At 35.9% G+C, this 14,044-nt stretch overlaps 1 protein-coding gene across 1 annotated transcript in view; it reads left to right on the top strand.

Moving 5' to 3' along the window:
- The window catches only part of GFM2 (G elongation factor mitochondrial 2), a 27,557-nt gene extending 13,513 nt beyond the window's left edge, over positions 1-14,044 (top strand). Inside the window, exons 7-14 of the mRNA XM_008050737.1 lie at positions 3,030-3,118; positions 4,623-4,683; positions 4,936-5,115; positions 9,050-9,130; positions 10,807-10,955; positions 12,086-12,226; positions 12,309-12,408; positions 13,731-14,044. Of these exons, the coding sequence (XP_008048928.1) occupies positions 3,030-3,118; positions 4,623-4,683; positions 4,936-5,115; positions 9,050-9,130; positions 10,807-10,955; positions 12,086-12,226; positions 12,309-12,408; positions 13,731-13,949 (1,020 nt within the window). The 3' untranslated portion in view covers positions 13,950-14,044. The remainder of the gene's footprint in view (positions 1-3,029; positions 3,119-4,622; positions 4,684-4,935; positions 5,116-9,049; positions 9,131-10,806; positions 10,956-12,085; positions 12,227-12,308; positions 12,409-13,730) is intronic.

The following is a 14,044-nucleotide window of genomic DNA, read 5'->3' as shown; positions in this document are numbered from 1 at the left end:
GGGTATTTATAATGCTTATCTTTCAACTCTTCTATGGATTTGAAATTTTTCAAAATGAAAAATTGGGAAATAGTACAATTACTGGAAGCCTGACACGAGGGTCCCTAACACTGAGGCCTGAGATTGATATACACACTGTTATTTGTTTATTTCTGGGTCACTTTATTTCCTAATGGTTTCATCCTTTCTGTAATTATAACTTCTTTACATAAATTTGACACTTCATCATTGACAGATGGCATTACTTACAAGACTGAAATACTCTGAAATACATTGACTTTTAGCTAGGAAATGGGGTGATGGGAATTTTTTTGCTTATTTGTTTTGATTTTTAATATGTTCTTCTTCTTGGAGAATGTATAATATATCCCTTCCACACCTCACCATATGCTAAAATTAATCTGGAGAGAATCATAGTATTAAGCTAAATCTGTATAGCTTCTAGAAGAAAAATAAAATATCTTCACAATCTTGAGGTAGGTAACAATGTCTTAAAGAGGACATAAGATGCATAAAAAAAGAAAAGTTGATTCACTGAGCCTTATCAAAATTACATCTGTTCATAAGAAAGGGATTGGCAGTAGTGGGACACTGCTGGGGGATAGGGAACCTAACCCTCATTTGTACCCCACATTTTAAAAATAAAATAATTAAAAAATAAATAAATAAATAAAACAAGGCCAGGTTCAGTGGCTCATCCAGGGTGAGTGGATTGCCTCAACCCGCGGGTTCCATACCAGTCCAGGCAACTTGGCGAGACCTCATCTCTACAATAAATCAAAAAATTAGCTGGGCATGGTAGTGTGCACCTGTAGTTCTGGCTACTTGGAAGGCTGAGGCAGAAGGATCACCAGAGCCCAGCAGGTCGATGCTGAGGTGACTGTGAGTGTGCCAGTGCACTCCAGCCTGACCGACAGAGTGAGACTCCAACTCAAAAAATAAAATAAAATAAAACAAAACAAAAGGCAAGCCACGGACTACATTAGATAAAAGTAATATACAAATATTAAATTTCCTGAATGCTGTATAGTATTGGTTATATAGGAGAATAATGTTGTTCTTCGGAAAATCTATGCAGAAATATTTACAGTACATATATATATAACCAAGGACTTGTATCCAGAATATATGAAGGACTATAAATCAGTAATAAAAACAAACAACCCAGTAAAAAATAGACAAAAGACTTGAATAGACTCTTTACAAAAGAGCACATGTGAATGACCAGTAAGCACAAAAAAGATGCACAGTCTCATTAGTCACTAGGAAAAGGCAAATTTTTTTTGTTTTTTGAGTCAGGGTCTCACTCTGTTGCCCAGGCTGGAGTGCAGTGGCACAACCCCAGCTCACAGTATCCTTGACCTCCTGGGCTCAAGCGATCCTTCCACCTCAGCTTCTCAATAACTGGGACTATAGGTGCATGCCACGACACTTGGCTAATTTAAAAATTTTTTTTGTAGAGACAAGGTCTCACTTTGTTGCCCAGGCTGGTCTTAAACTTCTAGACCCAAATGATTCTCCTGCCTTGGCCTCCCAAAGTGCTGGGGTGATAGACGTGAACCACCACTCCTGGCTGAAAATGCATATTAAAATTCACGAAGAAATTCCATTTCACACCCACAAGAATGACTACAATTAAAAAGAGTGATACTATTGTTGGTAAGGATGTGGAGCTACTGGGATTCACATGTTGTTGGTAAGACTGTAAAATGATACAACCACTTTGGAAGGCTATTTGGCAGTTTCGTATAACGTTAACTATATACCTGCCCTGAAACCTAGCAGTTCTACTCCTATGTCTGTCCAAGGGAATGAAAACGTTGGTCATACCTGCATAATGAACATTTGTATACCTAAAATGGAAAAAAAAAAAGTTTGTCCACCAAAGACTTACTTGGAATGCTTATAGCAGCACAATTCATAACAACCTCAAACTAGAAACAATCCAAGTGCACATATAAGGGTGCATAGAAAAACAAACTAGTATATTTATACAAAGCATTGTGGCAGTAAAATTAAAAAAAGAAAAAGATGAACTCTTATACCAAGCAACGTGGATGGATGTCAGAAACATTATGTTGAACCAAAGAAGACGTGCTATTTATGAGGTTGAAGAATAGGTAGAATAAATATATCGTGACAGAAATCAGAACAATTATTTGTGGGATTGGGAATGAGAAAAATTTCTAGAGTGATAGAGTATTCTATATCTTGATTGGGATAATAGTTACACAAATTTATACTTTTATCAAAACTCATTGAGCTATAAACTTAAGATCTATATTTCATTGTATACAAATGTACTTAAAAAAACAAATAATGAACTTGCTTCTGCTGTAACTAGTGTCGGCTTTGCTTTAGGGTTTTGAGACTCTACTAGGCACAGATATTATAGACTCAAACAATATATTTATTTAATATATGCAAAAAATGAAATTAAAATTGCAAATAGAGAAGCATATGAGAATTTCAACTTATAAATACAGGTATTGGTTTCTTTTCCCCCCCTTAAATCCTCTTTAGTTTACACAAACATCAGATATTCACAATAAAATATTGTTTTAATCGTAATAGCATTTTTAGAGTATACTTCTATTTGTTCCTTTTACCTCACAGTGTGTCTGAATTAAGGCAAAAGTTCCTATTTCACAGATCAGAAAACTACATTAATTGAGTTCAGTGTACATACATTAGAAAAGGTGAAGCCAATCAAAAGATAGGTCTTTAATTCTCAGTTAAGTCCTCTTTCCATAACTCTTAGTACCTCCCAGGTGTTAATTCTCTTTGTGTGGCAACCCAAAGTAGTATTCTCAGTTTGAAGCAAAATCTTTGTCACATTTTCTCACATTCCCTGCTGGGTTAACCTTAACAAAGGAGTGACCCTAGAAGTCTAAGTGCAGCGGCATTAATGATGTGCTAGAATAGTGCCCAATTTCATGATACAGTAGATTCTTGGATCTGTTCATTCCATGTCTTGTAGCAGACTTACTTTTATCCCACATAGATATTGTTCCTCATCTTTGCTTTAGGCTCAAACTCTCACAGTATGGAGGCAAGCTGATAAGCACAAGATACCTCGAATCTGTTTTTTAAACAAGATGGACAAAACTGGAGCAAGGTATGTAAAATGCTTCTTGGGCTTATCAAGGTGAGAATCCAGTTTGAGCTTTTAATGTTCTGTAACTTAAATTCAAAAGTAGTTCATCTTTTCTACAGGGTATACATAGTCTATGAAATCCAACTTATTCCCATTAAAAAATAACTTCACAGCAGCTTATCCATATGCTAAGTAACAATTTGGGATTAAGAGAGACCTGATAGATGGTGAATCATCTTGTGTCCAGTGTAGAGAGGCTGAATCATATTTCCAGAATCTTGACATAGTGGTATCTTGCTGATTCCACTGGTTCTCTTTGGAACGGTATAGGATAGTTCCCGTATTGCTGAAGGTTATGGTGTTCTCCATCATTGCTAACGGTAGATAGTAGAGAATTGTTTCCTGAAGTTGCTTCAGAGAAAGCTGTTCTTCCTTGTTTCCTGATACTCTTTAGCCATTGAGTTATACGCTCACATTAAAAGGGAACTGGCGTAGGAGAATGTAATGCTGTAAGACCTTGATATAGGGAAGAAAAGAGTCAGTGCTGAGGTGTAGTGACATGCTCAGAGACTTATAGAGCGGATACTTTGTTCCGAGGACATAATTCAGGGAATTAAGAATACATAAAGGATTCGGAGAAAATGTGGAAAGAAGAGAATCAAGAATATAAAGTATTCTGGAAGAAATATGATAGGGAGAGATACTGTCTGTGGTGGGAGAGTGGCAAAAACAAAACATAAATTATACTTCCCCTAAAACTGCACAGTAGCGTGCTTTGTGTTTATGTAACTCTACAGTAATTCTGACTGTTGGTCTAAAGAACTCTTGTCTTGATTAGTAATGCCAGGACAACCTTTAAAATGTGCTGGGCTCAGGTTCTGGCCCTTTTCTGTTTAGAATTTCTGGTGGCATTTACTGACGAACAATGCCTGTGGTGATGACTGGACATTAGGCTAGTTCTCAGAACACTGGACTCAGAATGACCTTCATGTATGTGTAAGTCAGCACATGTGCCAAAGATGGCGTGTGCGCCAGAGACAGCCAACCCAGTATTAGCCTAGAAATGAATAGCATAACATGTGATATGAAGAGTGCCTAAGGTAAAAAAGCATAGCAAAATTGGTCGGCAGACTCTGGGAAGAAAGTGGGTAGCCTTGTGTGGTAGCAAATCTAGTAGAAGGAAGAATCCATGACTTACATTCACAAATCTTGCATTGAAATCCTAACTACACTTTATTACCTATCGGACCTTGATCAATTCGTTAACCTTAACCTCAAAGTACAGTTATATGAAACTTGCAATAGTACCTTTGTGGCAGGATTAGAGACTTTAAGAGTTTCATATAAATATATTGTCCTTTGGAAACTGTTAAGTGGTGGGCATTAAGGAGAATAAAAGGAGTTAAAATTTTAGAAAACATTCTTAAGCCTCTTTTAAGAATTTTAAACTTTTTTTTAACTGTAATTGAGTTTTTTCTACAGTTTTTAAACTATATTTTAAACTATAATTATTTTCTTTCTACAGTTTTAGCTATGCAGTCGAAAGCATCAAAGAGAAGCTAAAGGCAAAGCCTTTGCTTTTACAGGTAAATGGGTTAATTAATAGATAGCATCAGCTTCTCCTCAGATTCCTCATCAATTTATTGTTTTATGACAATAGATACATTTCTGATGCTATCTCAAATCCTTTTTGAAGAAGTTGGAAGTTGGGGTGTAAATAAAAATAACTGTGGATTATGGTAATAGTAATAATAGACATTTTGGGGAAAGTGGTACGCTTATCAATATAGCGTAAATGAGTGATCATTTAATAATGTTACTCTCACTCTGACTTATAGTTGCCAGTTGGTGAAGCCAGAACTTTCAAAGGAGTGGTGGATGTCGTAAGTAAAGAAAAACTACTGTGGACTCTCAACTCAGATGACGGAAAAGACTTTGAGAGGAAACCCCTGTTGGAAACGAGTGATCCTGAATTGCTGAAGGAGACATCTGAAGCAAGGAATGCCTTAATTGAACAAGTAAGATCCATACTTTTCTGTTTCAAATTATATAAACATTCAGAAACTTGTAAAAATATTTATTTTGAGGCTGGATGTGGTGGCTTTCACCTATAGTCCCAGCACTTTCGGAGTCCAAGTCAGGAGGATTGCTTGGGACCAGCCTAGGCAATATGGTGAGACCGTGTCCTTACAAAAAATCAAGAAGTTAGCCAGGCGCGGCGGAGCATGCCATAGGCCCAGCTACTTGGGAGGCTGAGGTGGAAGGAGTGCCCGAGCCCAGGAGGTCGAGGCTGATGAGCTGCGATTGTGCCACTGCCTCCAGCCTGGGCAAGAGTGAAGCCTCTACTCAGATACACACACACCCCTAACACAGTACAAATGCTATGGAAATCGTTGTTGTACCATATTTAGGAGATAATAACAAGAATGAAAAGTTGGGTATATTCAGCACATATGCAGTTTAATTTTCAGGAATAGCTTTGATCCACAGTTTGCTGAATCTGTGGATGTGGAGCCCATGGTTATGGAGGAATGATCGTATTAGCAATACCCTTGAATTTTTATGTGCAGTTCCTGTTCATATCTCTCTTCTTCCACTGTCATCTACCTGGCCCCATAATCGATATATTATTTTAGTATTTATATTTTGTTCTTTTAGTATTTATATTTCGCTCTTCTTTGTAGCTTACATTAATTTATGTATCCCTAAAGAACTTAGTTTTGTATGTTTTGAATTTTGCATAAATGGAATGGCACTGTTTGTATTTTATTGCATTTTTAATGCTATGTTGGAGATTCATCCATGTTGTTTTGTGTGGTTATAGTTTATTCACTTCAGTGTTTTATCGTGTTCTATACTGTATATGTGATCATACCAGTATTTACTGTCTGTACTCCTGTGGATGGACTTTTTTAGTTATTTCTCTTTTTTGCTGTTATAATAATGTTGCTGTATTTCTTTAGGGTTAAACTTAGGAGTAGAACTGCTGGGCCAAAGGATATGCATGTCTTTTACTTTACCAGATGTCAAACTATTTAGAAAAATTTAAAACCATCAGTCTTAGAGTTGGTATATAGCTCTGGACTCCATCAGCCCTCAACATTTTAATAGAAAATAGCAAGATTGTTGATATCTGTATTATATTGTTAGTATGTAGGGCATTAAATAAAACATAAAACTCCCTGAATATTTTGGTAGAGAAAAACATTTGAGTCTGAGCCCTCTGATTTTTTACTTCTAAGTGGAATTGAGCCAAATAAATTCTGTCAACATTAATTGTTTTTTCACCTTGTCTTTTGTATCTAGTTATTTTTGAAGTACAGTCATGTGCCTCATAACAACATTTTGATCAGTAACAGACCAGAAATATGGTGATCCCATAAGATTTTAATACCATATTTTTACCTTTTCTCTATCTAGATATACAAATACTCTCCATTGTGTTATAGTTGCCTGCAAGATAGTAACTTGCTATAGGGATCTGTAACCTAGGAGCAATATGCTGCATGACATGGCCTGGGGTGTGGTAGGCTGTACCATCTAGGTTTGTGTAAGTACAGACTATGACGTTTACACAGTGACAAAGTAGCCTAATGGCGCATTTCTCAGAACTTATCTCTGTCATTAAGTGACGTATAACTGTTTAATCATCAGTTTTATCTTTAACATAATAATTGTTATTTTTGAGTTATTAAAGGCCTACCGTGTGCTCAGTTAAGTGCTTTAGATATTTATTTTTTAAAAATGTATTTATTTTAAAGATGTGGAGTACAATTCAGGATTAGGTAGATAAGTGGTCCTTTTATAGGTAAACTTTGGATCTCCCTTGGTCCCCACTTTGCCTGGTTTGGGATCACGTACCCTTATATATATACATTTGAACTTAATCCTCACAATAACCTTATATTGGCCCCATTTTGCAGGTGAGGAAACAGAGACTCAAGTGCTTAAATAAGTGGTTGCACAGCTAATCAAGTGGCAGAGTTGGAATCTAAAACCAGGTCTCTCTCAGTTTAAAGCTAGAGCTCTTGCCTACTTGGCTGTGCTGCTTTTTAAATTTAGAGGAGCATAAAAGAATAAAAAGTGGAATTGACATTTATTAATCATAATTGAGTACATAATTGGTTCCTTTTTAAGGTTTTTTTGTATTACTTTGTCTTAATACAAAAGAGCTATAGAATAAACTCAAGAAGTATCTTATAATCTGCTCATATATCCCATAGTCTTCTAGGATGTGACAGTATGTGATAGAAATAAAATTTGAGACTGTCAGTGGCTAGTAATAGGGTGCAAGTTATAAGAAATATGTAAGTATGTGTAAAATTTACAGATTCAGGCTACTTCATAGCCATTAGAATGCCTCCTCTCAAAAAACCAAGAAAATAGGTGATACAAGGATGTGGAGAAATTATAACCCTTGTGCACGGAATGTGCACAAGGGGGAATGTAAATGGTGTAGCCACTAGGGAAAACAGTATGTCAGGTCCTCAAAAAAAAAAATTAAAGATAGAATTACCATTTGACTGAACAATTCCACTTTTGAGTATATGCCCAAAAGAGTGTCTCAGATATTTACACACCCATGTTTATGGCAGCATTATTTGCAGTAGCCAAAAGGTAGAAGCAACTGAAATGTCCATCAACAAAATATGGTACAAGCATACAATGAAATATTATTCTATCTTAGAAAGGAAATTTTGGCACATGCTACAGTGTAAGTTGTTGTTCAGTGAAGTAAGCCAATCAAAAAAATACTGTATGTTCTACTTATGTGAGATATCTAGAGTAGTTAAATTCAGAGACAGGAAGTAGAATGGTAGTTGCCATGGGTTGTGGGAGGGGAGAATGTATTTAATGTCTATGAAGTTTCAGTTTTGCAAGTTGAAGAGAATTCTGGAGATTGCACAACAGTGTGAATGTACTTAACACTACTGAACTGTACACTTAAAAATGGTTAAAGTGGTAAATTTTATGTTATGTGTATTTTACCACAATTTAATTTTTTTAAGTTAGAAAATAAGATTAGTGTGGACTAGAATCAACTTTCTGTGTTCTAAAGGTGAACAGTATAATAATAGCTAATACTTACTGTATACTTACTATATATTCTAAAGTTATAATTTGAATTGGTTATTTAATCTTCACAAAAGCCTCAAGAATAAGTCAGAGAGAGATAAGTAACATGATCCAAGTCTGAACAAGTTAGTAAGTAGTGACTCCAGAAGCTTGGCTTAACCATTACATATATTGCTTTCTAGAAGGATGACTAGGTCATTTCTGCTATACTTAATTCTGTTGAGAAGAGGCTTGCATGTTTTGCACCCTTAGACTGTTACAAACTTTTGAAACTGTTCTGTTGTTCGCTGAATTATCCTATTTCAGATAGACAGATGATTATGAAAAGAACATGAATCAGATAGTTGCATTTTTATTATTGCAATTATGCCTATACTCCCCACCCCACAACTTAAATGTGCTTCTTCAGTGCAGTATTATAGTAATATTTGTTCTTTTAGTTTGACTGTCTTGGGAGATCTGGTGAGCATTCAGAATAGTAGAAGGATATCAATTGAAACTTTTTGTATGAACTAAAACTCCCCAGCTTTTATCTTAAAAACAGCAGTCCATTGTATGTACTATCATTGTCTGTAAATTGTGTGTTTTCTTTCATTTCTTTGGGGCACTCTGAGTAGATAGCACTTTATTGAGATACTTTATCAGGCTCTTGCTTTCTGTGAAATTAAGAAACTCATAATAGGGTATCTGCAGTTTCCTTTCCTTTGAAAGAAAAATGTTTTATCTGTTTAGAAGATGTGAAGAGTTGCTGGGCCTGAATAAGATAGATCATGTAGCTGTCTTGAAATATTTGAATATGGTGAATTTATGGGTGTTTAGTCAAGTTAAGAATTGTGAAAATAATGTGTTACAGAACTCTAAAGCCTTTCTTTATAGGTTGCAGATTTGGATGATGAGTTTGCTGGCTTGGTTTTAGGAGAATTTAGTGAAAATTTTGATTTGCTACCAGCTGAAAAGGTAAATTTTTTTCAATTGCTTTGACAGAATTTTACTAATTGGATGTAGTTTGAGTTCTGTGTCTTTGGTGTGTTTGTTTTTTTAAAATTTTGCATACTTATTAGTTACTACTAATATGGGTACTTAAACAATGGGTACTATTTTCAGATATGCTTTAGAAATTAAAAAATAGAATCTTTTTTATGTAGATTGAGCCAGTATCAGTTAATTACTCATTCTTTGTAGTCTTTTCATTTTGATCATTTTTCTTTAAGGGTTTTTAGGGAACTCACAGGTAGAAAGTTTGTATATAAAATTTAGGTTGCTATAGTTGATCACTTTTCTCAGAAAGTTTTTTTCTGAACTTATTTATTTATCTTTTCTTTTGACACATGTTAAGCCAGAGGAGAGGCCATTAAAATATTGATAGTAAGCCGGGCTCAGTGGCTCAGCCTGTAATCCCGCGCCTTTGGGAGGCTGAGGTGAGTGGATTGCCTAAGCCCGCGGGTTCGAGACCCACGTGGGCAGGCGAGACCTCATCTCTACAATAAAACCAAAAAAATTAGCCGGGCATGGTAGTGGGCGCCTGTAATTCCAGCTACTCGGAAAGCTGAGGCAGAAGGATCGCCAGAGCCCAGCAGGTCAAGGCTCCGGTGGCCAGGAGCGGCCACTGCACTCCAGTCTGGGTGACAGAGTGAGACTCCAACTAAAAAAAAAAAAAAAATACTGATAGTAATTGAATTATGACAGTTTTCTTTAGGGAATATTTCTGCTTTGTTTTGCCAGGGATCTTTCCCCATGAATTTGACAAATATACTGGTTGTTTTTCTTTATGATCTGTAAGAGTCGCCAAGTTAAATGTTTCTAAGTTGTAATCAGTAGAATGGACCAAAGATGACCCCAGCAAATTCACGAAGTTATTTTCTTGAAAAGAGTTAAAAACACAGGAGCTGAAGCATATTTTTGAGTTACTTGAAGTTAGAGGTTAAAAAAAAAAAGTGATTTTTTTTTAATAAAATACCATCATTTTGAAATTTTTTGTTTGTATTTGAATGTTTAACATGATGTTTATTATACCCTGTCATCGTATACCATGATTTCTGTTTTCAAAGAGTTCACAGTCTAAGGTGAAATTGACCTACCAGTTCTCTTATTAATAGCTTACAAACACACTCAAGCTATTTTTAGTTTTTGAGGTGTTTTAACAATCTTTTTTACTTTGATTTCTCATTTTTCTTTGGATTATGTTTAATGTGAATCTAATTCATTTGAAAAAATTATAACTCAGATTTATAAATTTTTAATTCTGACCAGTTCCTCTGCTAGACTATCAAGGTTATATCACAAGTATATTCATTTATTCAAGAACATTTTTGAGCACCTACTATATGTTAAGTAGTTTTCTAGTTTCTGGAGATTTAGAAGTATTTTTATAGAACTTACTGTATATAATGCTCATATGGATTTTACATTCTAGTAAATTGAGAATTGATAATAAACTACTAAATATCTAACATGCCAAGTAGTGATTAGTGTTAAGAAGAAAAATAAAGAAGAAAGCTATAAAGAATGATGGAGGTGTGGTGAGGAATGCTGTTTTACTTGGGTGTTTAGAGTAGGCCTCTAATTCTGAGGTTCTGACAGACACCAGTATACTGCATGCAAAATAAATCCTCACTTATGTCTCTGCTTTATAGCTACAGGCTGCAATACACAGAGTAACACTGGCCCAGACAGCAGTGCCTGTGCTTTGTGGAAGTGCCCTAAAAAACAAAGGTGTACAGCCCTTGTTAGATGCTATTACCATGTACTTACCTTCACCTGAAGAGCGCAACTATGAATTTCTGTAAGTTTGTGATGACATAGATTAAATCCTGTGGCCTTGATGAAACAAGGAGGAAACTGGGAGGCCTTGTTTAATGGAAAGTAGCTAAATCATCACTTTTGAATAACAGTGGTAAATATCACTGCAAGTCATATAAGATAGTACCATGGTAATTTGTACTTGAAAGGGACATTTTTCATCACTTCTTGTAACCTGTTATATTTACAAATGGAGCAAAGACAGTATATCTTTTCACTGTGTAAAGTGTAAGTGTTGACTCTGTCATCTTAGTTATTTTTTTAAAGCGATATCCTGGGGATATTTGTTAAATATTACATATTTCATATTCCTCGAGATTTCAGGGTTTTTCATAAGCTCAAAATATTTTGTGACTATAAAGAAAGGTCAGCCGGGCTCAGCGGCTCAGCCGTTCGTCCCGCGCCTTGGGAGGCCGAGGCGAGTGGACGGCCTGAGCCCGCGGGTTCAAGACCCGCCTGGGCAACTTGGCGAGACCTCATCTCTACAATAAATCAAAAACTAGCTGGACATGGTAGCGCGCGCCTGTAATTCTGGCTACTCGGAAGGCTGAGGCGGAAGGATCGCCGGAGCCCAGCGGGTCGAGGCTGCAGTGGCCGGGAGTGGCCGCTGCCCTCCGGTCTGGGTGATCGAGTGAGACTCTGACTCAAAAAAAAGAATTTTGACTCTGTACACAAGTTCAATACAGATTTTATAATACAGATTTTTACAGTTATACAACTGGACAGAAAGTGGGAGGAGAGATGAAGATAAAAAGTACCTGTTTGTTTACCCTACGCAGATTTCTTGATAGATGGTGTGATGTTCCAGGTGCATTTTTTTTTAAGAGTGAGCTCTTGGCAGTGAAATTATTTGCAAATAAAGGTCATATTTGGAATTATCTTCAGTTCTGAGGAGTTAGTGGTAAGATTTCCATTGAATAATTTAGCTGATGGAGGAAGAGAGTTACAAGGTAGTGACTTTATTGAGTGGCTCTGAGTAGTTCTGCTAGAAGACGTAAGGGATTTTAGGAGAATATTAAGGTTAACTTTCTACAGTGATTCTGATCTAATCTGTAAAGATATGTGGGAAGTGTATTTTATAGGCCTTTCTGGAATGTCTCCTTTATTTTATAGACAGTGGTACAAGGGTGACCTGTGTGCACTGGCGTTTAAAGTTCTCCATGACAAGCAGCGAGGACCACTGGTTTTTATGCGCATTTACTCAGGCACAATAAAACCCCAGTCAGCCATCCATAATATTAATGGAAACTGCACGTAAGTGGAAGCTTAGTTTATTTCCTAAAACAGCATTCATTTAAAAAAAACACTTTTACTAATATAAATCATGGTTTTATAGGGAAAGAATAAGTCGTTTGCTTTTGCCATTTGCTGACCAACAGATAGAAATCCCTTCACTGACTGCTGGTAACATTGCTTTGACTGTTGGGCTTAAACATGTAAGTGACCAAACAATTTCTCTAGGAAGTGACAGGTTAAATGCTTAATTACAGGTAGGTATGTTATAAATCAAAAACCTAGAAATTGTGCAAATGTCCATCAGTAGTGGCATAACGAATATTTAGCATATTTATCAACATGGCGGAATTTCATACATTTAATAGAAAGAAAAGTAAATCAGAGAAGACCACAGACAGGATGAATTATATTCATATAAAGCTCAAATCCTAGTAAAATAATGAACTGTTTATGGCTACATATATGTTTTAAGTTTATATAAAATACTGTTATTTCCATTGGGGTTTTTTCTGTCTTGATTATTGAAGAAAATTTATTCTAGACTTATGCTGATCAGGTAATAACTAAAAACTCTCATGTCAGTGAAGGCTCCATGGGAGCAGGGGCTTTTGTCTCTGTCGTTCACTGCTCTCTCCTTAGTCCCTGGATCAGTGCTTGCGAATAGGTACTTGTAGAATGAATGGATGAAAATACTGATGCTGTGCCTATTTTCGGTGGGTTGAAACTAAGAAGGAGTTTTAATTTTTATGGATTAAGTCAAATACAGTTTTCTCATTAAACTGTGATATGTTTGGCATTTAGGATAAACATTATTTTTAACATTTTTAACTCTTCATAGTTAAGCAAATTTCAAGATCTATTAGTAGAAAACTGCCATTATCTCATTACTGAAGTTCTGGCATTGAGGTGTCTCCTCTGTCTACCTAAAGGCAGGAGCTCTTTGTATGTGTTTCAAGGAATTCTACAAATACATTTGGATTATAGCTTCAGTAGGAATTTTTATAGAGAAGGCACTGGCACAGAACTTCATGATATAAAAGTTCCAAAGTGAAATTATAGTTTTAAACATGTAACTGGGCTTTACACAGAAATCAGCAGTTCAGCACAATTAAGAGTATTCTGGTTAATTGTATATTTTAGTTAATAAAGGATTTTCTGTAAAATAGTAATAAATTCTTACTAGTGGTAAAATGCTCTAATAGGTTTCTGCCTAACCTGTCTTGTCATGATTGAAAATTTAGGAAAGTACATTTGTTTTGCCAAATGAATTTTGGATATGCATGTGTTTGTATTTTATTGTTTATTTTTTAGAATTTATGACCACAGTATTTTGGATAGAATTCTTACACAAGTTAAAATAGCTTTACTTATCAATGTTATAATGAACTTTGTGGATTTTATTTCCCTAAAGTTGTGATGAAGGGAAAGTGGCACATTAACATTGCTCTTATCTGTGGCTGTTGGTGAAGATGCGTGCCTGTCAAGAGTCTGTTTTGTCCCACCTCATTTTGTTTGTCTGCAGACTGCCACTGGAGACACCATTGTCTCATCCAAGTCCAGCGCATTAGCTGCAGCTCGCAGAGCCGAAAGGGAGGGAGAAAAGCACAGACAAAACAGTGAGGCAGAGAGACTTTTCCTGGCTGGAGTGGAGGTTCCAGATCCTGTTTTCTTCTGTACCATAGAACCCCCATCAGTGGCTAAGCAGCCAGGTATAAACAGTCTTGGCATAGCAACTAATTAGTGATCTGATAATTTATGTAAAATAGTTACACTACACCCTCAAAAGTTTCTTAAGTGATTGAGTTAAATTTTAATCTGAATTTATTGGTAAGCATT

This window comes from Carlito syrichta, unplaced genomic scaffold (genome assembly GCF_000164805.1).
Source record: "Carlito syrichta isolate Samal-C Ts95f unplaced genomic scaffold, Tarsius_syrichta-2.0.1 Scaffold153633, whole genome shotgun sequence".
Lineage (NCBI taxonomy): Eukaryota > Metazoa > Chordata > Mammalia > Primates > Tarsiidae > Carlito > Carlito syrichta.
This window is presented reverse-complemented; position numbering and strand designations above follow the sequence as displayed.